General features: G+C 41.3%; 1 protein-coding gene across 2 annotated transcripts in view; it reads left to right on the forward strand.

Moving 5' to 3' along the window:
- The first annotated feature begins 403 nt into the window (after positions 1 to 403).
- Positions 404 to 27,936, forward strand: part of COL15A1 (collagen type XV alpha 1 chain) — a 226,451-nt gene continuing 198,918 nt past the window's right edge. Inside the window, exons 1-2 of one of the 2 annotated variants that reach the window (XM_069958271.1) lie at positions 404 to 517; positions 607 to 689. In XM_069958271.1, the coding sequence (XP_069814372.1) occupies positions 507 to 517; positions 607 to 689 (94 nt within the window). In that variant the 5' untranslated portion in view covers positions 404 to 506. Of the gene's footprint in view, positions 518 to 606; positions 690 to 25,116; positions 25,370 to 27,936 lie in introns of those variants that run through there. The other variant, XM_069958272.1, reaches the window with a different exon arrangement.

Here is a 27,936-nt window from a genome sequence, read left to right on the forward strand (position 1 = left end):
CCATGATTATTTAGGTATTTCAGAGCTCTATGGAACTATAAATAGAGTGGCTATAATTTATATATTCCATTCCCCATATACACAAGTTGATGTATGCAAGCCAGTATAAAGTCATATCCTTGTGTGGCTGCGAACAAGACAGGACACAGTGAAAGAAGTGCCTGGCTTTTGTATGTTTAGGAATATTGTAGTTTGGCGTTAAGAGTGGGGTTATACATCTGGAAGGAAGGTGGGAAGAAAGGTTGATGGCTGCTAATAAGATGGGGAGTAAGGTTTGTAACTTAAGGAGGTGGTCTAGGGAGAAAATCTAAAAGGAGTCAGATTTCAGTGTTGGAGTCCTGATTGCAGTGAGTCACTGGAGTGGCTGAGAGCTGCCTTTGTTTCACTCTGCTCTGTGAAGCAGGGGGGAAAGGCAGCAAACTTCAGAACTAACTTTTCGATTCTGTGTATTTGTGCTGCATTGCTCTGCTTCCATGTGTGATCTGTGAGCCACTTTTATCGAAAGAATGACTTCAAGGTAAGAACCATAACTTATCATGCAAGTCGTTATATTTGTTGCAATTTGATTTCTTTCTAATTTAGTATTTTCTGGCTTATATGTTATAGGCAGTCTTACCAGCCCTTGAGGTTAATGCGGCTTCTCTTTTCTTGTTTGCTTCCTCTCATCTTGGATGCTCAGATCTGGGAAGGTAAGAGCAACCAATGAATGATCTTATCAGTACTCTCTGCATACAGGTGGCTTAAAGTAAGATGTTAATCCATCAGTCTCTAGAGAGAAAGACAGGCAAGGAAGCATTGCAGTGTACATTTAACTTGTGTCCATCCTTTGTTATTGATGTGTTTAGATTTTTTACCATAAAACTTTTCTTGATATTTAACAGAAGGCTAAAAGAAATTCAGAATGGTTCTGAGGAGCCTGTGAACTACAGAACAGACTGAACCAATAACTTGTATGCTAAACCCAATCCTGAGAGGGCTAAGTGATGAAAAGTGACAGGGTCTCATGCTCAATGTGACAATGTACAGCTCTAGTTCCTGTGAAAGCATCCCTAGCACAATGTTCTGTGAATTGGGAATAGTCAGTACTTCAGCCTAAATTTTTCATTTAGCAAATGGTGTACTATGTTGAAAATAGAAACTGGTTTTCTTATGGTACTCTGAATATTAACACATTAATTTCTTGGCTTTAGAAAACATACCTGAAATGTTTTAATTATCAGTCTTTCCTATTATATCAGATTCTTTGGAATTTGGTTTCTCAATGTATTGGAGTAAGTAAGTAGTTTCTGGAGGTGTGGTCTGGAAATAGTGCTACATGGCTGGTTGGCTTACGTCAGAGAGGATACCCTATTCTTATCATTAGTCAGCATATTCTCTGTGTACACTGGTGTTTTATCGGATAGCTTACAACGCCTTAGGATGACCTTCTATAGGACATACTATCATATAGAAAATGACATATAGAACATCACAATTAATTGAGTTCCTAAGCGTTAACCAACACAGCTATGATATATCTGAATAGAATTTTATACATACACAGGATTTTTATAGAGCTGAGCTTTAGAGGCAGCATGTTTTACTAATACATTTCAATTATATAAGGTATACTGGAGGGTAGATTACTGTGCCAAATCCCAGTCATGGATTTACATACCATACCTGTGTGATGTAAACCATATACCGCTGGTTATAAACACTACTGTAAAAGCGCCTTTAAATGCTGAAACCTGACTGTACAAGAAGTGGTTACAGCAGTCTGGAATGAACATGTAACAGCTCTCCAAGTCCTCTGCCAAGAGGCAGGAATAGCCAACTCTGTATGGATTATACTTTTCACATTGCACATTTTTTCCATATGACACGTTTCCTATAGTATTCTTGGAGATATATATATATATATATATATATATATATATATATATATATAGTAAAAAGGTTATTGCTGCTTTTGTCTCTGCTCTTGGTTTATCTATAAGTGGTTTATGATAGTTATGAATGCACAGACAGTGACACTCTACTTACCTGTCATACTAGGTTTGTCTTGCTGCTTGAACTATACTTTATCATCTAGATGACAGGCCTGACTATGTATTTAAACTGTTAAGCTTTCCTCTGAAGCTAAATAAAAGTTGATAGTATTCCGGAATGTTCATGGTTTAGGACTATGCTAATACCACGCTATTCCCTGGAAATTAGTGTCTAAACATTTTGAGAGAGAGTGTTTCCAAACTGTGAAGCTGATTCTCTCAGTAAGTGACGTTAACATAGAACCATTGCAGACCACTCCACATGCCAAAGCATAAAAAGACCTTGTTCATGCCTTCCCTTGTGGCTTAGACGTGCGGGAGCAGAGCCTTTATCGCAGTTCATTTCATTTCTGGCAGAGACATTCAGGAAAAGGTGTAGGATGTACATAAAATAATTTCAGTTTGCAGAAGAATGTTCAGTTCATTAGAGCATTTTACAAGCAGGCATTTCTCTACTTACATTCCCTTACATGTATATGGCTTTCTGCTCATAGTAGACTCTTTATAAGCAGTAATGCCTTTTATAGGAACTGTAGGTATTAACTCTGCAATCAAGGTATTAACAGTATTAACTATAATACGCAATGTATGATTGAGCTGTGTGGGGCGACCCAAGGACTAGTATGCTGTAAGGCTGGTAAAATGGCTGCATTACCAGAAAAATCTTGCAGCCATTGGCCAGAGCCTGAGGTCATGGTTTTGACCACATATACAGCTGCTGTGTGGGAGCCCAGCCTTAACATTGGTTGTAAATAAATACAGCTACAAAAAACATCCTATCTAAAACCCCAATGGAGGGGATACATAAAACTGTCTAGATCTTTAGAACTGTTAAGTCTAGGTTTTAGAACACTTAAAGGTTGACTTACTTAGAGGTCAAAATGTTGACCAAAAAGTGGCACAGTTAGGGTACAAACCCACACACCGTATACGCAGCAAATACGCAACAAATACGCAACAAATACGCAGCAAATACGCAGCAGTTTGATGGTGAAGATTTAATGCTGAGTTCAGTTATTTAGATCTAATCTGCTGCGTTTTTGTTGCGTATTTGTTGCGTTTTTGCTGCGTATTCGCTGCGTATCGCAGCAGTAAATACGCTGTGTATACGGTGTGTGGGTTTATACCCGGGGGCTGGGTTCACACTATGTATATTTGAGGCTGTATTTGGTCCTCATGTCAGGTCCTCATAGCAACCAAAACCAGGAGTGGATTGAAAACACAGAAAGGATCTGTTCACACAATGTTGAAATTGAGTGGATGGCCGCCATATAACAGTAAATAACGGCCATTATTTCAATACCACAGCCGTTGTTTTAAAATAACAGCAAATATTTGCCATTAAATGATGGCCATCCACTCAATTACAACATTATGTGAACAGAGCCTTTCTGTGTTTTCAATCCACTCCTGGTTTTGGTTGCTATACAGCCTCACAAATACAGCCTCAAATATACATAGTGTGAACCCAGCCTTAGTTAAGGTGCATATAAGCCATATCCTTTTTCTAAAGTCACACTCACATTTCAATACACCACATCTCCTTGTTGATTGTGACACAACAATTCTTTTTGTTGAATTTGCTTTAAAACTCTCATAACCTGTTGTTTGCCAAATTTCTAAATAAATTAGACAAAAACAATTGGGATTTGAATTCTGCCTGATGGGGGAGCTCTGTGAGCTCTGAAACTGTTTTAGGGTGGGTTCACACGTTAGAGATCCGCAGCAGATTTCACGCTGTGAGTCTGCAGCAAAATCCGCTGCTGATCCTTTCTCGTCAATTTCAATGAGATTACATACTTGCAGCTGGATTGTCATCCCGAGTATGTAAAAGTTAGCCCCCTTAACCCCCCTGCAACCTGGTGAATACATTACCAGTCCGCGCTCTGACTTGCTTCAGGGGTTCCCGATGTCTGGACATCCCATTCACCGGGCGGCGGGGGGTAAAGGGATCTAACTTTTACATACTCGCAGCGGGATGATAATCCCACTGCTAGTATGGATTCTCATTAAAAGTCACTGGGAAGGATCCAATGTGAAATCCGCTGCAGATCCATTACGTGTGAACCACCCCTACCCCACCCTTACAGTGAATCTCTTACAGTTTTTGTGGCTCCTTAGTCTGTTACCATGACAATACATCACCCCACAGTGGCTGTCGTAGATGACATAGCTGAGCTCATCTGAGCTTGTGAGGTGTATATATGTTGTGAACCAGGGGTGGTGGAAATACTCTGGTCACACAATGCAGCCTTATCAAAAGCTATCTTTATGTTCAAAAGACTAACCCTTACTTTTTGTGAGTACGTCTTAGAATAAATTTTTTTGTATTTTGTAGTGAGAGGTTTACTTCATTGGATATTTTGGCCTCATATCAATAGCAAAGTTTTTAACCACACATATAAAGTCTGTAACAAATGGTTCCAAACTCAATAATACATTTCCTGATAGTTGAGAACTTTTGTAAAATGCTCCTAAAGGCATTAGTTATGCCCTATCCAGACTATGCACTGGGTAAGGCATAACTAAGAGATCTTTCCCAGGCAATGCGTAATGCTTATATATTATAATTTCCTGTGGCAGCACTGCAAGGAAATCGAACACTTACTGCCAGGTTTCCACACAGAAAGTTCTAACATGTAAGGGTTGACTAATGTAGAGAAACCAATTACTAAGGCCAACTAATTTGGTGTATAACTTAAACACTGTAAAATTGCTATTTAGAAAACTGTAGTATTTATTTTTTGGCATTGTATAAAAAAATAAAAAACTGGAGTGTATACTCACACTGTTCACACTAGTTCACACTGAGCAAAAGTGGTGGAATTCCGCGGCGGAGCTCTCCGCCACGGAATCCCACCGTGCTCAGTGTCCTGCAGTGAATGAATGAGAGGGCGCGTGTGCGTCCGCTTCCTCCCCTCTCTGTTCAAAGAAGTGACATGTCAATTCTTTGAGCGGAGAGCGGTGGCAGCGGACGCACATGCCCTCTCATTCCGCCACTTTTGCTCAGTGTGATCAAGGCCTAATAGGAGAAAAAAGAAGGAAAAGCTTCCCTCCCTGGCTACTATGAGCCCAACCATAGTGCCAGCCAGGGCCGGCCTTAGGGTTGATTGCACCCTGTGTGGATTTTCCTTTTGGATTCTATGTGAAAAACAGAAGCATACTTACCTCTCATATTGCTACCCAGGAGTGTCTCACCCCTCCTTGAGCTCTGATCTTTGGCAGCTATTCAGAGTGTTTCTGGTGCTGACAGCCTGATACACAGCTGCCTACCCCGGAAGTTCCCTGCTTAGGCCCAGCAATGCCTGTACTCTTCTGCTTGGCTCTAGACATGTGACATCAGCCACATATTGTAGCAGACAGTCTGCAGACAGACTGCCTGCAGGTGGCGCATCTGATACCAATAGTGAGGCTATTAAAGGGGAAGAGCTGCCTTAAAGGCATCTAGCAGCCCTAAAGTTTAGTGGGCAAATCAGCCTGGGGAGCATATGCCCCCATCCCATCCCTGACCGGTGCCTGCTTTTGATTGATAGGGTGATGCGCCCTGTTTGGTCCCACTGGTCGCACTCCTAAGGCCAGCCCTGGTGCCACCCTACCAAATTCTCCCTTAGGCTGCCATGGACATGTTATATCCACACACTCCAGTGGATAATATACCCCAATCAATGTCATGCCATGGACATGTGTATACACAGGTGGAATCCTCTCTAGTTCCTAAAAAAACATTAACATCTTCTCAACTAAAAAACATTCATGTTTGAATAGCCTTGAACAGCAGTGATGTATCATCTGTAGTGATCAGATTGGATACATTATGATAAGCAGAATGAGGGGGCCATGATATCTGTTGGTGCACCAGAGCCTGTTCACCACATAAGTGAACATTCTACAACAGATTGCTGGATTAATGGAATTCATGCACATATGTATATAGTATTAGGATAGTATATACCGGTAGTATTTTTTAATCTTACAATGTGAAATAAATACTGTAGCATGCATAGGTAATGTTTAGGTAAGCTTTTACAACAGAACAACATTCTTCTTGTGGTTACAGTGAATTCATTATTGACAATATAATGGGTACAAAAGGGGTTAAGCTGCTTTTTAGGATCTTATGTAAGTCTCTATGCTAAAAGATGTGTGAAGAAAGAAATAGGATATGTAGCATTTCCAGCCTTGAGAAATGTCAGAAAGAGGAGGAAGAATGCACCCTATTCTCCCATCTCATAACCTATGCCAGTGCTTCAGACTCACAACAGCTAATTGAACAAAAGGGGATTGTGTGATATGGAATAGCCATTTTTTCCATTATTGAAATATTTCCCTAGTGTAGGACAGGGTACTTTTGGAATCATTGTCCCTTAGGGAAAGTGCATCCAATAGAAACAGCTGTATTTTTCGCAATGGCAGCCATCCATGATCAGGTCAGTTTAGGTCAATGAACATTCCCTAGTGTATGCAGAAAAGCAGCATTTCAAGCATTTTACACAGCAAATTATAGAGCGTGACTTAAAAATATTTAAGTAATATTGCTGCCAATGCCTACATTACTTCAAAGAATTATTAGCATTACCCAACACTGGCTGATACATTTTTAAAGAAACAGTGCAATTAAAGCTAGATATATATTTCTTATCACATTATAGATAGAGATGAGCAAATTTTTGAAAAATTTGGTTTGGCAGGTTCAAACCTTAAATGAATCAAATTAAAACAGATAAACCATTGCAGCTACAATAGTGAGACTATAGGGGTTCCATTGCAGTGAAATCCTCTGCAAAATCTGCCTTGAGGCCATGTTCAGACCTCGTATGAGACCATCCAGAATGGCTGGACTCTAAAAAGATCATCCCAGCCAGTACTGCATGATCTTTAGCACCGCTTAGTTCTGATGCGGGCGCATCCGTGCGAGCCTGCATCAGAACTCCCCACTGCACACTATGGAGCGTGTGGCCGAGCCACTCGCTCCATAGTGTGCACTGACAGGGTTTTCTGCGGCTGCTATTCACTGAATAGCGGCTGCAGAACACTGACATGTCGCTAGGGATCCCAGCCGGAGTGTATACCATGTGTATACACTCTGGTCGGGATCCCTTCACCCGGGATCCCTTGAAACAACGGCCGTGATTGCCACAGAACTTATGTAGTGTGAACATAGCCTAAAATTGCATTCGCTGCAAAAAAACAAGTTTTAGGGCCCTATTCCTCAGTAATGGTAATCGGCCGGATCGGCCCCATTTTGCCTGATTCGGCCAATTATCGTTTGGTGAGATAGAGAGAACGATCAGCCGATGATCGTGTCAGCGGCTGATCGTTCATTTAGGGCCAGACCTAAGGGTCCTATTCCACGGGCCGAGGAGGGCCCGATCAACGATGTAAACGAGCGGCGATCTGCTAGATCGCCGCTCATTTACTGGACCTATTTTACGGCCCGATGATCGTTGAGCGAGGGCTGCAAGGACATCGTTACCGATGTCCTTGAAGCCCTTGCAGCATCATACATTACCTGTCAGGTCTTCTTCTCCGCGCTGTCTTCCTCCCCGGGTCCCGCGCGCTCTATCTTCAGAACGGCCATTCTGAAAATAGAGCGCGCAGGACCCGGGGATGAATCGTCGGTCGCCCGACGATAATTGTCCGAATCGGGCCAAATGGGGCCGATCCGGCCGATTATCGTTACTGTGGAATAGGGCCCTAAAATCATCGTTCCCCCACCGCGCATCTCTACGGTTGAATAGCGGTGCGCGGCGGGTGACCGACGATTTGACAGGCTGCAGCATCATACATTACCTGTCAGGTGTTCTCCGCACTGTCTTCATCCCCTGGTCCTGCGCGCTCTATCTTCAGAATGGCCGGTCAGCTGACGGAGCGCTCAGCCAATCACAGGCCGTGACCGCCGCGGCCTGTGATTGGCTGAGTTTGGCCGGTCAGCTGACCGGCCATTCTGAAGATAGAGCGCGCGGGACCCGGGGAGGAAGACAGCGCGGAGAAGAAGACCTGACAGGTAATGTATGATGCTGCAAGGGCTGCAAGGACATTGGTAACGATCATCGGGCCATGGAATAGGCCCAGTAAACGAGCGTCGATCTAGCAGATCGCCGCTCGTTTACATTGTTGATCGGGCCCTCCTCGGCCCGTGGAATAGGACCCTTAATGTCCCCTTGATTTCAATGGAAGAACAGTCCAAATGCAAGTTTGAAAGCTGCGTTTAAAATGAAGTGTTATGTTCCAGGTATTAAAAAAAACATGCTTGCTGTACAACCACACCAAAAAACACATCAAAAACTGCACCAAGTAGCATATTTTTTTATAATGGTGTGAACAAACCCTTAGAGAGTATAACTGCAGGAATCAGTAGTGGTAACAACGGTCTCAGTGATGACACAGGACCATAGACAGGCAAAAAATTTATTTAGACCCTATTTGCCCCCTAAAAGATCTTGCCTCATTACCCACAGTGTAGGTTACCCCAAAGGGCCTAGGACAGAAATTTGAAGGTGGCGACACTAGCAGTACTCTCTTGGACCCATTAGGGCCAAGAACAGCCAGTTGATGGTGGAAGCATTAGCAGAAGCAGCACTCTCTTCGACCAAGTAGGAACTGGATCAGCCAGTTGATGGATCTCGCAGATTAATGGCAAAAGTTTGCCTACTGGCTAGTGTGCAACTCGATCTCTGTCTTAACCAATCCAATACTGATGGCTGGCTTGTCAAACATGATCTTACAGCTGCACCCTGCTACCATGCCTGCTGCTAACATCACCACCACTGATGCCTCTTTCTCTCCCATATTCCTAACTAGTTCTGCTGCTGCCACTGGTCATACCATGAGAAGGGCCAGACATTATATGTTTATTGAATTGAATTTTCCATTTTTCAATTGCAAAATTAACCTAAAAGTTGCTTCACAGGGTTAAATTGAACGGGGACGGTTGGATGACTGTTGTATAATTGAAGATGTCGCCTGACAGGTGATTCTAAGAGTCCATTTACACTGAAAGATTATCTGACAGATTATCTGCCAAAGATTTGAAGCCAAAGCCAGGAATGGATTTGAAAAGAGGAGAAATTTCAGGCTTTCCTTTATGACCTGATCTCTGTTTATAGTCTATTTCTGGCTTTGGCTTCAAATCTTTGTCAGATAATCTGTCAGATAATGTTTCTGTCTAAATGGACCCCTAAGGGTTTAATTGAACTGGGAGAGTTAGATGAATTATATAATCATGTTTTTTTTTAAATCCCAAAAGACAACTTTTAAAAAGCACTGAAGATGTCAATTGACAAGTGATTATACGGGTTAAATTGTACCTGCAGCAGTGGATGACTGAAGTGTAATAAAGTTTTTTATCCTCCCAGAAATGGTTTTAAAAGAGCAATGTAGATGTCACCTGACAGGTGATTCAAATGGATAAAATCACCCAGGAGAGCTGTGGACACCGTGTAGTGACACACAAAGTGACAAAAGCTATTTCAATTACACAGATTACACAACTGCTTTCCTCATACTTCCTTCTATCTCTACCTAATCAACCTTCTCTCTCCCTGCCTCTTTTTTTTTCTACAATGTGCATGTGTTCAGTTCATGGATCAGGGGCTGAATGGCAGGTTGATGACACGCTCCTGCATATATACTGAAGGAATCTCGGTTCAGGAAGTAATGAATCTTGGTTCAGGAAGTAATGAATCTTGATTCAGGAAGTTCGGTGTGCTCATTTGTAATTATAGGTTATTTAAATATTTATTTACGGTTTTTAACTAGCAGTCAGTTACAGTATGTTAATTTATCCTGAACATAATTTTCCAATTATTTAGTGGTTTATCAGTGGGACAATAGACAATTTTGTATGACTTTTTAAATGTATTTTAAACAATAAGGGCTACATTGTTTGTTTTTGTAGTGTTGAGATCAATGTTGTTCCATCATATTTCCGGAAACACTGTATGTAAATATAGCTAGCGTATACCAAAAGGGAAGAAGTGACTCTGCTTTTTATTTATTTATTTTTAACTAAAGGTAGGTTGCAGCTTCTAAATGTTCCAGCATAACTTCCTTGGCATAAGTAGATTAGGAATTCTTCACTGAATATTACTTTCATCCAATCATCCACACTGTGTGATCACTTCTTTTTAAGCAACTGTAACCTTGATTTCTTCTCCCTAGGTGTTACTGTAATGCTACAGTTACACGGAGCGATAATTCGCCCAATCGATCGTTTAACGATTTTGAAGCAACGATTTGGTTTTTATAACGATCAGCGTTTAGACGAATAAATAGTTAGAAAAATCGTTTGAAAATTCGTAAGAAAAATCGTTATTGTGATCGTTTTTAAGATTGCTTAAGCCCATCTTTTACATAGGGTAAATTGGTAAAAGACTCTTTACATGAAGCGATCTGCGAATTTTCGAAGAACGACGATTTAAGAACATGTTGAAAGATCCAAATGAACGATTTCTCGTTTGTCGTTTGATCGTTTGCTGTGTTTACACGATACAGTTATCGCTCAAATGCGATTGTTTATGCAAAAATTCGAACAATAATCGTTTTGTGTAATCGCAGCATTAGTCTTTGACATTATATATGCAAATCCCACTTCATTCAGCCAGCTTCTTACACAGGGTCATAAAATCTCTACTCTTTTGTTTTTCGTTTGTTGTACATTTTTTTTATTTTCATACACACAACACATATTGCTTTGAACTTTCTATCCTAATGCTTTTGTGTTCTCCTCAGTCTTCCCTTTTGTAACATTTCCATTTGTGTACTCTTGCATCAACGCTTACACACAACTGACTGGGGACAACCAACATCTTTTGCAATACTCCATGTTATATTTCCATTTTGAAGGTGATTTTCTATTTTATCCTTTCCAGATTCTGTTTCAATAGACAGCTCACTTAAATGGTTTTCTTAAAAAAATAAAAATATTTGTCAATAAATAGATATATGTGTGGATGTGAACATATACTCTCATATTACATACATTAAATGTATTCCTTTGAGAATACAAAACATGTCAGGTAGACATCTGGGATGTCAGATATCTCAAACATAACAAATTTTACAGGGTTGGATTTTTTGGGATAATTACATAAAACCAATGGAATGTGTTCCCCTGCTTACTACTGTCAAAGATACAAATCACATGAAATAATTCACTTCTGCATATATTGTTTTGTGGGAGATGGGGTACAATCTGCATTTTTCTGGGGTAAGCTATGGCTTTCACGTTTATTTTAAATGTGTCAGTGGGTACTGGGGTATTAGTGTGGGGGTTAGTGTTAGTTAATTGGGAGAACAGGCACTCGGAAACAAATTCCAGCATCAAATTCAAAAACGATATATATTAGAAAAATCATGCTGTGACTCCTATCACTGCAGGTATACTTTAAAGGATTTTTTTCTTTCATTTGAAAAATCAGTTTTATTGTTTCCTGTACAGGAAATATTAAGCACAATCCTACATGCCTGGTTGTGTTAAACCATTGCAAATTTGGATTTATGATTCATGCAGCATATCACGGCATGTAACATATCTCTCACTTATTCCCTATAGATTTATGTTGGATTCCAAATGGTTTATTTTGCTAACAGAATTTATAAGGAGGGTGGTCTGAATGAACTCTTTATTGGAAAAAAAAAACATGGACAGGATATTTGAGCATTTGCAAATATTAGCATTTATACATGTTTGGACTGAGCTGAATTTCAGACACATTTGCTGTGTGCGGTGATTTTTATGCTATCCAGACCTAAGGAGTTTATATACACCTTATTTGTCATTTACTGTAATTACTGTAATTTACTTTTTGCTTGTGACCTCTTTGATGTGTCCTGCATCTTTATTTGTTCTATACACCATATGAAACATACATGTAAACTTAAAGTTGCACTGCTTTAATATACAGAGGTTTCCACTTGGTAATCTCCCAGTGACAGTCTCCAGAATAGTCACAGATTGGCAGTGCTAACGCTCTGAGCTATGGTGTGGTGAGAAATGGAACCTGGATTTATCACCAGGGAAGCAGACAGGAAACAACAAGCCACGGGATGAGAGAAGAGATATGTGATAATCAGGACCAGGAGTTCTGTGCACTGTGATCAGCAACAAAGGAAATGGATTGACTAGAAGCAATGGTGGAGCACAAGATAACAATTTTTAAATGATTTTCTAATAAATTTGGGAAAAAAAATATTTCCTGGATCATAAAGCTCTCCTATTGTTGATGCAACAGCATTCCTAAGGTTGTAATGGGATCCATGCCAAATCATTTAAAGGGACTAATGAACTGGCTCTTTCCAATCTGTGTTTGTCGTACTACATGTGCCATCTTGGCTAGGAGTAGAATTAAAAGTCAAAAACACTAACAATCTAAATGTACAAGAACAGAGCGAGGAAGGAACTACCTTAAAGTGTACCTCCAATGAATATTCAAAAGTGCAGCACTGTGCTCTAGAGTGCCTTCACACCTACCGGATTCGCAGCTGATTTCATGCTGCGGATCTGCAGCGAGATCCGCTGCAGATTCAGTGCTATTCATGCCTATAGAGCACATACTTGCAGCGGGATTAACATCCCGCTGTGAATATGTGAGTTAACCCCCCGCCGCCCGCAGCCCCACAGCCGAGGGCATACATTGCCTGCTCGGAGCCTCACATGCAGCCGCGTTGCTGAGCAGGTAATGTATGCTCTTGGCAGCAGGCTGCGGGTGGCAGAGGGTTAACTCACATACTCACAGCGGGATGTCAATCCCACTCCGAGTATGTGCTCTCATAGGCATGAATGGCACTGGATCCGCACTGGATCTCGCTTCGAATCTGCAACGTGAATTCCGCTTCGGATTCGGTAGGTGTGAAGGCACCCTTATAGTCATTTTTGTAATATACATTAATTTTGGATTTAGCACCTGAACAGGTGTTCGAGGGATCATTCTCCCTACTCCTTGCCTTATATAATTATACATTAGGAGGCGGAGCAGTAAGCTCCCATCTCCAGTGTGGAACCCAATAGCCATTGGCTGGAAGTCGGGAGAAACACCTTTCAGCACCAAATTAAAAATTAATGCACATTAGAAAAATGACATGTGCTCATGCACAGTGTTGCACACTACACATTTTTCAATAATCACTAGGAGTACACTTTAATTACTAAGGCATCCCAATCCTGAACAACTCCACTTTTAATAGGATGGGTATTGTCATCACTGGGCACTGGTTGCTCTGGTATCCCATTTTTGCTGTACAGCCAGGGTAGAAGGCCACAGCCCATGTGAGCCCACAAAAACAGGTAAAGTAGAAGTGCATGGTTGCCCAACAACTGGAAGCAGTGGTCAGCAGGGGCTGAGGCATTTTCCCAGACCAACATCTAGACAAGATATTGTAACACAATACATTAGTATAATTAGTATTATATATATATATATATATATATATATATATATATATATATATATATATATACAGCCAGGGTAGAAGGCCACAGGCCATGTGAGCCCACAAAGACAGGTAAAGTAAAAGTGCTTGGTTGCCAAACAACTGGAAGCAGGGGCTGAGGCATTTGCCCAGACCAACATCTAGACAAGATATGTAGCACAATACATTAGTATAATTAATCTATCTATCTATCTATCTATCTATCTATCTATCTATCTATCTATCTATCTATATACATATACACACACACACACACAAACAGAAACTTAAAAGCTCTGCTTACCCAATAATCCATACTGTTTGAACCACTGACCATTATCTCTCTATACTATACTCTCTATACCAGTAACCACTATGCTTTCTATGCTATAGTTAGTACCACCAATTACATCCCTGACTATATCTGATATAAAAATGACTCATTATTAGGGATGAGCGAACGAGCCAAGGTTCGGGTTCGTATGAACCTGAACTCTCGGCTTCTGATTCCCGCTGTCTGCCCGCTCCGTGGAGAGGGTGGATACAACCTTGAGGACCGCCTGGAAAACTGGGATACAGCCATAGCCATAGGCTGTATCCCAGTTTTCTAGGTGGTCCTCACGCTGTATCCACCCTCTCCACGGAATGGCCAGACAGCAGGAATCAGAAGCCGAGAGTTCAGGTTCATACGAACCCGAACCTTGGCTGGTTCGCTCATCCCTACTCATTATAAACATTCTTAAACAATCTAATCTGACAGAAGATTAGATGGATTCTAATAGGGCAGGATATAGGGAGTGTAACTATAGAAGGTCCACTACACCATTAATGGTAAATGTTACTTTTTCTGAATAAACAAATATGGCTGTTTAGTGCACTGGGGGAGGTTCTGTAGCCCCCAATGAACCACTGTGTCTGCTCACCACCTCCTGCAACATGTATTCATATGAATATTTATAACAGCCTTGTCACTCCCTGACACTGCTTACTGCAGAGCACAGTTATGAAAATTCATTTGGATACATGCTCTAGGAGCTGGTGGGTAGGTGGGGCGGTGCACTGAGGGATACAGGATTTTACATATTCAGAAAAAGTCATAATCCCCCGTCCCCTTACCTTTTAGAATCAGCGGGCTAGATCCGTCTGACCTGTTCCTATATTCCCTGTGAAGCATACGCATACAAAGAGATAACATTCACACAGTTGACATGTGATACTTTGCAGCTGGAATTTATACACACAGAATGAAAACAGAAGTTCTGTTCTGACATTGAGTTTGGCAGCAGCATTCATCAGAGTAAATAAAATATATTTACAAAGTTTGCAGAGATGCTTTGAAGTATTAACCATAATGCTTTATTGCAAACCTCATCAATTCTAAACAGTTTCCTGCACTGAATGAAAGCTCGTCCTGAAAACAGAATTTTACGATGGGCATATTTTTTAGGCCTATTGTAAGGTAATAAATGTAGTTCATGTTTATATTGCAAAGGCACAATGGGATTATTTGGTGAAAAAGTGGGGGGAAAAAACTCAAACTCAAATCTTCTTACTTGCATTAATAGACACAGCTGTTTGTTTCCAGCGTTGTTCCAAGGTTGGGACCACACAGTGTCTTATACAGCCTAAATAAATAAAGCACAGATGTAGCAATGGTTGTTATCTTGAGAACATTAACCCAACACGACAATGTCAATGTGTCTTATCAGGACATTCTAATATACTGCGATTAAAGCCCCTTTTACATGGGAAATGCTTTGGCCCAAGTAAAGATGTCCACGATCGTATCTACTGTGTGGGCAGTAAATGGGGCTTTGCGGCCGTAACAATATATTTAAATGGCCACACAAACAACACACTATTTATTTGTGCGGCCTGGCCACTCAATCATGCCTTCTAATGATAATGATAATGAGTGCTGATCGTTGCTCGCTTGCTTCCTTGCATGGTCCCATTTCCAGGCGTGTAAGAGGACTTTAAAGGGGTTATCCAGTGCTACAAAAACATGGCCACTCCCCCCCCCCCTCTTGTCTCCAGATTGGGTGGGGTTTCAAACTCAGTTCCATTGAAGTAAATGTTGTCAGGAATGTGTAGTAACTGGTGTGAACTGGGCCTGGTGTTTGTTTTTGTGTGCCACACCCGACTGCTTCTTAGCTTCCGGCAATAAAGGAGTTAAGCTGAGAAGCTGCTGAACTTGATAATGCAACTGTGTTGTCTGTGTGATTGACGGGTTTTTCTGCCTGTCTGCTACCTGGAAGATCAGAGCGGTGGTCCAATGGGGATCCGGACCGGGCTCTTGGTCAGCATAAAACTAAGCTAAGGCAAAGTTCCAGCGCTGGCTATTAGGTTAACTTCTGGTCCCAGCTTCCCCTGTCTACCCCTGCGATCCCCGCTCCTAATCCCTCTGTCTTGCTCGACTTGTAACCTGACCTCCTGCCTGACTGACTATCCGTTTGCTTGCTGATTTTGTACTGCGCTGTCTTTTTGGATTTTGACCCTGCCTGTTTAACTTTTCTTTTGGGTTTGTTTGTCTGTCTTGTTCCGCGTGCACGTATTTAGCGCAGGGAACGTCAATGGGGTTGTCCATGGCCGCCTATGGCCGACTGAGGCAAGTAGGCAGGGACAGTGGGTGGGTTCAGACCTAGGGCCCACTGTCTTGTCGTGTCTGTACCTCCCTGTCCTGACAAATGGAGCTTAATTGCAAACAAAACCTGAACTGGAGACAAGAGAGGGGGAAAAGTGGCAATGTCTTTGTAGCGCTGGATAACTCCTTTAAGATACGGCCAAGGGAGTAATGTTAAAAATAGCTTTGTGTAACACGTTATGATATTGTACTGTAGTTCAAGTCAGGATAAGATGAGTCTTGCCATATCTCTACTGTATGTTAGGTCATTCACAGGTTTGTCCAATACAGCATGTATTAATGCAAATACAGTTTTGTTGTGCCATTTCATTGAAAGGAATGATGTTCATCTGTCTGTCTTCAACAGTGTTTTATTATTTTAGAAGGAATAATGGTTGTGAATCATTGATCAGCTGACATCGTGCATGTTGGCTAATCGTTATTTTGAAACATGACCCATTACATGAAATGATTATCATCCTGAACGGCCGGTAATAAGCCAAGTATGTTGGAAAATCTCTATGACATGTCAGAAGTTTTCCCAAATGACAGCGGCACTTTAATATTTTGCACATAGCGATTTTCACTTAAATATTTTTCAATAAAGAAGTATTTTTTATATTTTTATAGTGCAGATTTTTTTTTAGACTCCATATTGTTGGTATAATTTGTATTTTTAGAGTTTTCATGTATTTGTATAGAATATTGCACACAAAAATATATGTAAAATGAAAAGTATATTGTAAGTAGGTATGTGTCTGGTGGGACTGTTTATAACAGGATGAAATATGTCCCACTCTGTGTTATGTCCAGACCTTTTCAGACCCCAGTGTAGTCTTCTGCCCAGTTCAGTGTGCATCTTTTCTACCAGTCTGAACTCTTATTCCAGCAGCTGCTGTTGCCTTCTCTGCTTATCTCCCTTCCCTGTCAGTCTGTGTTCTGTGTGCTCTGGATGTGAGAGGGCTGGCCCAATCAAAGCCTGGACTGGACCTCTGGCATCCCATATGTCCACTTATCTGGGACATTGCATGTAGATAGAACTGGTGTTTTGGATTGGATTGCTTGGTATTCTGACCTCTCTGCCTGTCCTTCTAACCTCCGTTTTTTGCTTGCTGTTTTTGTACTGTTCTGCTTTCTCCGGTATTACTTATATCTGCCTGAGTATTCTTTATTGTGTTTTTCTGCCTTGTTCTATTCTATGTTTCACTTACCCAGTGTAGGGGCCATCGCCCAGTTGTCGCCAACTGCCTAGGGTAGTGCTGGCAAGTAGACAGGGACAGTTTGGGGGCCTTACGCTAGGGCTTACACTGTCTGTCCCTGTATTCCATCCAGGTCCTAAGTTCCCTTACACTCGTAAAAGCAAAGGTCTGTTAACACTAGCATGAAAATGTTTGTCTATATATTGTAAGTAGAAGCATAGCTTTCTGATAAAATAAAAGTTGAGATATAATTGGTTTCTATGGGAAAATTGCACCATTTTTTGTTTTACAGATTGATAACTCTGGGCTATTGTTTACAGAATGAATGAATAATACATTCTATTGTTTTTATCCGTTTCACTGTATGAATTGTTATGTCTGTCTGAAATAATACCTACCTACAGTATATAACTCCTACATGGTGTTTTTAAGGGGTTGATTGTCTGTCTGTTCTCTATGTTAGTATTTCAATTCCTTCCTGCATTAACATTTCATGCGTGTGCCATCCTGGCATTTCTTCTTTTTCTAATATTCACCAAGGGTGAAGATAAATGAGAAGAAGGGGAATGGATTCCTGGGTACTTGCTGTGCTAGAGCACTTAAGCTTAATCTGTACATTCTGAAATGCTAATTTTTACAGTGCCATAGTATGCCAAGAGCCACTCTGTTTTAGCAACTACCCACTAATACCAGTCACAGATAAGTATCCTGGACAGAAGAATCCCTCTATCATGTCCATACACGCCATAAGGAAATGTGGCCAGGGCTAAACATAATAGTTTTACAAATCCCACAAAATCTATATTTTAACATTTTATCTAATCTCATACTGTAAAGAAGATGCACAATGAAAATATATTCAAGAATTTGCTTAAAGTCCCAAAACAATGGCTTTTTAATATCATAGAATGTGATACAATAATGATACCCTATAGGGGAAGAATGCCATTCACTTGACATTTCCTTGATGAAATGGTGGTGGCATTCAGCTGGAAAAATTCTACAGGTTTACTTTCCTATCACATATTAGTGCTAATTCCTGGCAGTTTATTCCCATAGAGCCACCCACATTGGAAAGTCCCTTCAGTAACATTAGATTTTCTTCAACGTTTCTTTATTTTTTTCACGAAGTTAAAAAGGACTTTGAATTACTACTGGAAATTCTAATATTGATATCTGAGAGAATATAACGAATCTCACAGAACAAAGTAACACTCCCTTTTCCTTGGTGATGGAGATATATTGTTAAATTATAAATAATGGCTTAAAAGGAATCGGCTGCAATTAACAATCAAAAATGCTGACACTGTTATATAGTTGTTAGGTCAAGAAGGCACATGGTATCTTTCATATACCGTATTTTTCGCTTTATAGGACGCGCCTTTTGATAAGACGCACCCCTGATTTTAGGGGAGAAAAATAGAAAAAAAAATTTTGCTCCTTGTCACAGTTTGGAGATAGCAGCAGTGTGATCGGTGCCAATCCCCCCATATAGTGCCCCACATAGTAGCCAATGCCCCCATATAGTGCCCCACATAGTAGCCAATGCCCCCATATAGTGCCCCACATATTATCCAATCCCCCATATAGTGCCCACATAGTAGCCAATGCCCCCATATAGTGCCCCACATAGTAACCAATGCCCCCATATAGTGCCCACATAGTAGCCAATGCCCCCATATAGTGCCCACATAGTAGCCAATACCCCCATATAGTGCCCCCATAGTAGCCAATGCCCCCATATAGTAGCTTATGCCCCCATACAGTACCCCCATATAGTAGCCAATGCCCCATACAGTAGCCAATGCCCCCATACAATGCCCTCATATAGTAGCCAATGCCCCCATAATGCTACTCACCTGTCCGCCGGCCCCAGCAGCTCTTCTCCCGACACTCCGGTCTCCCGTCATCCTCCGGCACAGGCAACGGGGGACAGAGAGACTGCCGCTGCAGAACACTTCGGGGACACAGGCAGCGTCTCTGTACCCCGCTGCCTGTGCCAGAGGATGACGGGAGACCGGAGTGTCGGGAGAAGAGCTGCTGGGTCCGGCGGACAGGTGAGTAGGACAGTGATCCCCTCCGCCCGCCCAGCCCGCCCCCTCCATCGCCGCTTAGCCGATCAGGAGCCCAGGAAAGTGCTGCTCATTGCACTTTCCCGGACTTCTGATCGGCTCAGCTGAGCGGCAATACAGGGGGCGGGCAGGACGGCTTCCATGCGGTGCTTGGCACTGCTTGGGAGCTGTCTTCGCTTTATAGGACGCACTTGGTTTTTCCTCCCACTTTGGGAGGAAAAAAGGTGCGTCTTATAAAGCGAAAAATACGGTATCTGTCTATAATTCTAGAAAATCTAGAGAAAGGAAGTTTTCCAGCTTGCAGCAGATCAGGAGCTTGGAAAAGCCTCTGACCAGAGAATAAGGCTGCAAACACACAGGGCGGATCTGGATGGATCCGGACATCACACTGATTCGCTAAGCTGGACGTCCAGCCGGGAGCCCCCGAAGCAAGCCGGATCATGGAGCAGGTAATGTATATGCTCCAGCTGGCAAAAGTTAACGGGGCGGTCTCCTTACATACTCGCAGCGGGATGTCAATCCCACTGAGAGTATATCTTCCCATAGACATTACCGCCCAGGGATCCGGAGCGTATTTCTCGCTGCTTATCTGCCCTGTGCCCTTTGCCCTGTGCCCTTTGCAGCCTAAAAGCATTTGTCTACATCCTGAAAGCACAGCTGGGTATATGAAAGGTACCATGTGTCTCCTTGACCTAACAGCTATCTAACAGTGTCAGCAGGATGGAACATGAATTACAGCTGACAGATTCACTTTAACTGACGTAAGTATTTTTTAGAATCTAAATATAAGTTGTACCTTACGCTTGCATAAAACGTCCCATAAGTGGCAAAAAGCTACATATAAAATCTAGGACAGGATTGTATTACTCATTCAGTAAAGAGAACATCTCAGGATTTGTTACCAATTCTAAATTGTATCATATTACTTTAGATTTTCAAAATTGTAAATATTCTGTCAGATTTAGCTCTGTATGTATGCCATCTTTTGGAACAAATACATGGAAACAGAAGGTGTTCGGGCTTTCTATAATTCAGAAACTTTTCCAGCATATTCATATGCGACTGGTGGAGCTTCAGAATTGTTTCCATGCAACTCATTCATGCAAGATATTGGAACCATTAGCGATAGAAAAATGGCATAGCAGTTATATATATATATATATATATATATATATATATATATATATATATATATATAAAAAGAATGTAAAAAGTCCCATTCGGGGGGGGGGGGGGGGGAGGTGGTTTACAAAAACAGGAAATAAAATCTGACTACTGTGTTTCAGTATGTAGATTTCATGATTTAATTAACAAAGATTATATATTTTTTTAGATCAATTATCCCATCTATATTAATAAAGAATACTGTATCAGTAAAGAAGGGGTTAATCAGTTAACTCTTCCTCCACATCCAATTGCCCAGGTGGCTGCAAACCTGCTGGGGCTAGTAACTGCTGGTACTAGTGCCACCTGCCTGGAGCAGCTATCAGTGAAGGGGCATCACGTGTAGGCAAGATGGCGGGGACACGTGTGTTAGAGATGGGAGATGTCAAGATGAGGTCCTAGGGAGTTGAAGCACTCACCATTTGGGTTACCTTTGTGCATGCAAGATCTAGGCTGCCTGAACACCAGAGTAGGAGGACTCCGTAGCCTCACTTACACTCAGTACTCTGGCAGCAGGGAGAGGAGATAAAGTCCACAGTTCTACAGGGTCCCTGATGCAGACAAGCACCAGAGGAGAGACGGAAGGCATCCGATCCCAGGCAGAGTTATCTTGTCTTTCATATATATATTTATTTGTGTGTGTGTGTGTGTGTTTGTGTTATTCGAATAGAATTGGTGGACACAAGCTTCTGACAGACACTTTTGGCAATATTTCTTATTAGATTCAGCCTATCTGACCTTTCATTCCAGAGGAGCAGACTGACAGCTCAAACTTATACTATATTATTAGCGCAAACTTTAAATCAAATCTCTTTTGCCAACATTACATCATCGTATTACTCTTAATATAGTTTTACATAGAAAAATGTAATATTGCTTTCATTAGCTCTTTTTCAATCAGAACTGATTGTGATATTAAGCCCAGTGCTGTCATTGTTTTTTTCCCCCCATGAAGCAGCTGTGCAAACATTGTTAAGCATGTGTGAAGATGTCTGCATGGTATATACAGTAACTGTAGTGTTTGCTAATCAGCTATACGCCAATTACAAAAAAACAACACCCTTCTGTGGTTTGTCCCACTTACACACATGGCAGAGCTGTCCCATACATCTGATTGGGGCTTGCAAAAATCCAGGTACTTAATGGACAAACAACCTGACTAAAAATAAATTAATATTCTGGAATAAATCTGCTGAGAGAGAATATATCAACCATATTGATGACTACAGAATCTGTAACAATCTATACATACTAAAACTAAACTACTAAACTGCTAAAACTACTAAAACTATTTTTGTGTCTGATTTTACAGTAGCAAACCACTGATTCATCAATGTTATCTACTTCTGTGACATAGCTGTTCTGTAGCCACAACTTGACATTAAGTAGTATGAATGAGGAAGGCTCAGGGGCTGTACCGAGCTATCCGCAGTGGGAGTCGGCTGTAAAATAAAGGGTAGGTTCCCATTAAACCCCCTTAGGTGCTGTGATCAATATCAACCACAGCATCCAGGTGAAAGATGAAGCGGTATCTCTCTGTCGTTAAATCAGTAAAGACAATCAATGGGTGGGAAAGGACTGTCATGGCAGGTGTGGCCTAAGAAAGTGCCTAGTAGACCTTGCTGCTATTTAAAAACACGAAACAAGTAGGTAGTTGAGCTCACTGCTTGTGGGTGATAATGGTCACTAGCCGAAGTTACTTGAAAAGGAGCTGTAGGGAGCTTAAGCATTAAATGGCAATGTAATAACATATTTAAGAGCCCTTCTTGGCTCCTACTTCATTGCTGCCATTACATTGAACTGCAAAGTTTCTTATGTCACCTAATTGTCCCAAGGAATGGGCATTCTAAACACATCAATTCGCAGACATGCAGGCAGGGCCGTTTCTGCCATGAGGCAAAATTGGTTTATTGCTCAGGGCAACAGATTTGTAGGGACAGCAAATTATACTGTCTGCTACACACCACTGACTTCATTGACCCCATCATCTCCAGGACTGCTAACACTTTGTTGTTATATGCTTCATGTATCACTACCCCTTTAAATGGAGCACAAGATGGTAGTATGACCATGAATAAGATCACCATGAGTAGTAACAATGCATTGACTCTTTTATGGTGGGGCTGGATTGTGTATGCGCTTATTATTATAAAATGCTGATTTTCTGCACACACACCTTACTTATTTATGATTTTCAAAAGGCTTGGAGGTGGGGGTAATGTGGGCAGTGTGTGTGTGTGGGGGTGTCAATGTAAGGTTTCACCTTCTTTTGATTGTAGGTGTTAGGCAGCAGAAAACCTAGAATTGGCTCTGCGTAAACATATAACTCCTTAACAGATTGTGCTGAAGCCATTCCTTAACAGATTGTGCTGAAGCCACTCCGTTGACATCTATCAGGGGCAAGTGGGACACTCTGACATTGTGCACCAATATACTGAGTACTGTATTCCAAATCAAGGGAACATTGCAAGAGCAATGAGAAAAACAACTTTGTAATTAGTTCATATTGTTGTTAGAGAACATTTTATTCCAGTGCTTCTCAAACTGCAAGGTGGGTCTCACCAGGCCCTGCATGGCCCTTTCCCAGTCTGCAACAATCTCTGGTTTAGGAACATTTTTGACTCATTTAGTGCTTATAATAATGTTATATAGAGTTTAGCATACAAATTAAGGGTAGTCTGAGCAATAGTTTTCATTTTAGGTGCCGGCATCCTATTGGCCTGTCTGGTGAGGCCCAGGCATCACTTTGATCTGTAACATGAGGCTCCAGTATAAAAAATTATTCTATCAATCCTTTGAGTAGACTGTACAAAGGTAGTTGTGTCACTATTTATTTTACTATTGCTACATGGACAGAGCCTAACAATTTATATGCATTTTCCAATTTTCATACTTCTTTTTATACTTTTATTTTTATTTCTATCTTTAAAGTTTACTGTTACATTTATGTTTTATAACTACCTGTCTATAATTGTTTCTGCATTGATGTGATATTAGAATCCAGATTTGTATATTAAAATAACCAGGGATATTCATATAAGAAGGGATCTGCGGTGGGTAAACATTGTTTGTTGATCTCTCATATCTTGGCACACTTTTTTATCATTTATTTTTTTATTAATAAAGTAACGATAAGAATAGAAGTTATTAGCCTAGAGGACTGATTTTTTTGTAAGCATTTAAAAACAATCTTTAAAGGGTGAATATATACCTATATATGTACAATGCCAATGTTTTTTTTGTCAGCTTACAACTTATGATAAACCAAGGGTAGTTATCGTTTGGGGCCACATGCCTGGCAAAGTGCCCCCATAACTGAAAACAATATTCTCACATTGCTAACATTTTAAACCTTTGCTGTTTTACTACATTATTCATTTACTTTTCATGCAGATCTGAGCTAATGTGTCTAAACTTACACTTACTGTATATACAATCTGTTACTCTTTGAGACAAAAATAACCTCTTAGAAAAGATAAACTGGCAAAGTGACAGGAATTTCCAAAGACTCATTGCATGGTTTCACTAAATCTAGTTCCATCTTGTAAGGCAAGCGGCATTAGTGAAGACATACTCCTTGTAAAGCAGACTAACAACCCAGAACATCTCTAGTAGGGAACTCCTGGCATGAATTCTAGGCGATTAAATCAAATAAACAGAACTATGACTCACAGACAAGACAGTGTTCAGAACTCCTGGAAAGTGCTGTGGCCAGAGTTCACAATGTTGTGAACTAGTGGTGGTAAACTAGTTTCACCTATTACACTCAGTCAGGACGATAGTTCTGCATAGAAACAACATATACATAAATATTGGTTTCCATACAAAGAATATTGTCAAATAAAAATGGTGTGTTGAATGTTAAAACACTTAGGTTTCATTTTTCCTTAGGTGCTGTAATGGCCCAGTCTGGTATATATTGTCAGGCATCTGGAGGTATATTGTTGCCATTGGCAACCCCGGACTGTCTGTATTTGGGCCTATGTGTCTGTGTCTTTTCATGGCCTCTCTTTCTGTCATGTATTTGTTTAATATGCTGTTATGTATTGACCTCTTTTGGTACAAGTGTTATCACAGTTTCCATAGCAACCCACAAGGAGAATATTGATTGGTTAATTTATATGTTTGTATACAAGTATTGAGCTTGATTAGTGCTCCTCCCCTGCAACCTATCAGACTCTAGTGATTGGCCAGGGGAAACCTGGATTCGCCTACCTTCTACCCAGAGGGCTGTGCAGGTCTTAACAGTTGACAGTTGGTAGACTGGCTTGGCCAGAGTCACATCTAACCTCCCTGCATCACCTCAGTAATCCTGTCAGGCTTGAAGTTCAGTCTCCTAACCTGTTTGCAGGCAGCTATAAGGACTAATACGTGTCCTTAAAGTCTCAGTAGGACATTCTCTGTATTTATTGTTTGAGGGTCACCCGTTCACCGTCCATATCTTCCTGGCTCTCAAGTCAGTGTGTCCATGCGTCTTCCTCCTGCTTGCTAGTGAGCATTGACAGCGTCATTTCTTTTAAGTCAGTAACTTCAAGTATCTATTCACACGTACCTTATAAAGGCTGGAAATCGCAAAGTCCCTGGAACAGGTCTGTCTACACTATTCTTGTAATCCTATCTATCTACCAAGTCCAAGTTATACTAACCAAAGACCCCCGCCCCTGAAGCTATGGACTCTGATCAAGCCAACGTATCTTCATCATCAGATGCCCCTGTATTGGATTGTACATAGTTATTCTTCAAGTAAAGTTTCCATATACTTGCACCGCTACTGTGTAAAGACTTTTATTAAAGATATTCCCCTGTGTATATGCCGAGAGGAGAAGGGCCCCTGCACCCTCGGACCCCACTGTGACAGGAAGGTTACAAAAGGTGAGCCATAAGGTTGCACTAAACCACCCAGCAACAACCCCTCAGTATATTACAGTACACCGCAGGTACCATTTCCCTTAGAAAATGGTAAAGTGTTTACTGTGAACCACACTAATAAACACATGAATACTACTTCATTGGATTGTATTATATTACATCGTTCTACCCATGTCTAACCAATTCCAGACTGTGGCACAGTTGTGTGGCTCTAGTAAATTGTCACTCAGGGCCTAATTATTATGCTATCCTGCCTGATTCTTGAATTCCACCTCTGCCTGACCCCTTCTGTACTGTTATGACTCTCTTGTTGCCTACCATGATTGCTATCCTGTATCTGTGCCACCTGCTTTGACCATCTGCCTGTACTGAAGTAAATCTTCCTCACTCCAGGATACCATTCTGATTCTTTAGTGTATAACCTGGCCTGCCTACAACACTTACCTACTAACTCCCTGGTTCCATGCATTGGTACCATCTGGTCCATAGGACCAGCACTTATCCATACTGAGACCACGCTTGTAGAACAACCTAATATCATCTAGCGTCCAACCTGTTTGTTAGCACAACAGGTCCAAACCTGTTCCTCATAGCACAGACAAAGGGGAAGATTTATCAAACCGATGTAAAGTAGAATTGTCTCAGTTGCCCCTAGCAATCAATCAGATTCCACTTTTCATTTCTCACAGATTCTTTAAAAAATGAAAGGTGGAATCTGATTGGTTGCTAGGGACAACTAAGGCAATTCTGCTTTACACCAGTTTGATAAATCTCCCCCAAAATGTGTTAAAGGACAACTCAGCTTGCGCACCGGCAGCCTTTTCATTGGCTGGAGCGCATCACATGGCTTCCAGCAACCTCAGCCAATCAGGGCTGAGCAAGCTGGAAGCCATGTGATGCGCTCCAGCCAATGAAAAGGCTGCTGGTGCGCATGTGCACCAGCAGCCTTTTCCGTCCCATTCACTCTCTATGAAGATGCCGAGGAGGAAGAAGACCCGGACCGCCCCCGGCTCTGACGTCGTCGTCACCAGATGCCGCCCGGGAGAAGAGGACCGTGATGATCGTAATAGGTAATGTATACATTCTTTAACTTCCGGGGGGGTGGGGTCGGGGGTCCGAAAGTGGGGGAAGGGGGCCAGAGCGGGTATTTAACTACATTACAAAGTTATATAACTTTGTAATGTGTGTTAAATAAGCTAAAAAAAATTTCCGTGGGAGTTGTCCTAATTTCTAATAAAACACATAACGTCCCCATTCACAAACTATAGCATTAGCCAGTGAGGACTGGTCCGTTAGTGTTAAAGTCAACTATTTCAAACAGACGTTTTAAATCTCTACAGCTAAACACTGTAGGGGCTCACCTACTTTATCACTGCACTACTAGTCTTTTATATTGGGCAGAAATGAAATCTTCAGCAGTGGTCAATGCATTGGCACATATACAGAAGAACAATAGCACACTCAGGGGCGCTACTAGAAACGGAAGGGCCCCATAGCAAACTTTTGATTGTCGTCCCCTGCGACTGACCACAAAACCATCATTTAAACGCAAGTATATCTACGGCCACGTCATCAGCTGCTCAGCTGCGATTGGCTGAGCACAGTTATGCTCAGCCAATCGTGGCTGAGCTTCGGATGACGCTGCAGAGGGCGGCCAGCACTCAGGAAGATCCGCCGGCCGCCCGAAGAAGACGTCACTGCTGAGGATCGGAGACCGTGGTCGGCACGTGACAGGTGAGTATAGCGCACCACACTTCCGGGTACACGGGGTGGGGGTGGTGGTACACGGGGAAGGGGGCCATTCACAGACATAACATACATTACAAAGTTGTATAACTTTGTAATGTGTGTTATTCTGTGAATAATGTTTTAGCGCCGGACAACCCCTTTAAGGACAGAGCCAATTTTCATTTTTGCGCTTTCTTTTTTTCCTCACTGCGCTTGCATATTTCCCCCTACAGACCCACATGAGCCCTAATTTTTTGCGACACCAATTATATTTTTAAAATTCAGACTCAATTTTCCTATAAAATATGCTGCAAAAGCAGGAAAAAATTAAATGTGCAGTGAAATTTGAAAAAAAGATGCAATTCCTTTTATTTTGAGCGGTTTCGTATTTGGGCCGTTCGCCCTATGGTAAAACTGACTTGTTATCTATGTTCCACAAGTCAGTACAATTACAACGATATGTAACTTGTATAACTTTCATATTATTTGATAACTTTTAAAAAATCTAAACCTTTTAAAAAAAAAAAACCCAAAATGTGTTTAAAATCGCTCTATCCCCATCCTTATAACGCTTTTATTGTTTATGGGGCTGTGTGAGGTGTAGTTTTTTGTGCTGCGATCTGTTCTTTCTTTTGGTACCTTGTTTGTGTATATGCGACTTTTTATTACATTTTTCTGGATTTAATGTAAACAAAATGCGCAATTTTGCACTTTGGCAGGTTTTTGCGCTTACGCCGTTTACCGAGCAAGATCAGGAATGTAATCATTTAATAGTTCGGGCGATTACGCACACGGCGATACCAAATATGTTTATTTATTTTTTTATTTTTTTATTTTTATTT

This window comes from Dendropsophus ebraccatus, chromosome 2 (assembly GCF_027789765.1).
Source record: "Dendropsophus ebraccatus isolate aDenEbr1 chromosome 2, aDenEbr1.pat, whole genome shotgun sequence".
Taxonomy (NCBI): domain Eukaryota; kingdom Metazoa; phylum Chordata; class Amphibia; order Anura; family Hylidae; genus Dendropsophus; species Dendropsophus ebraccatus.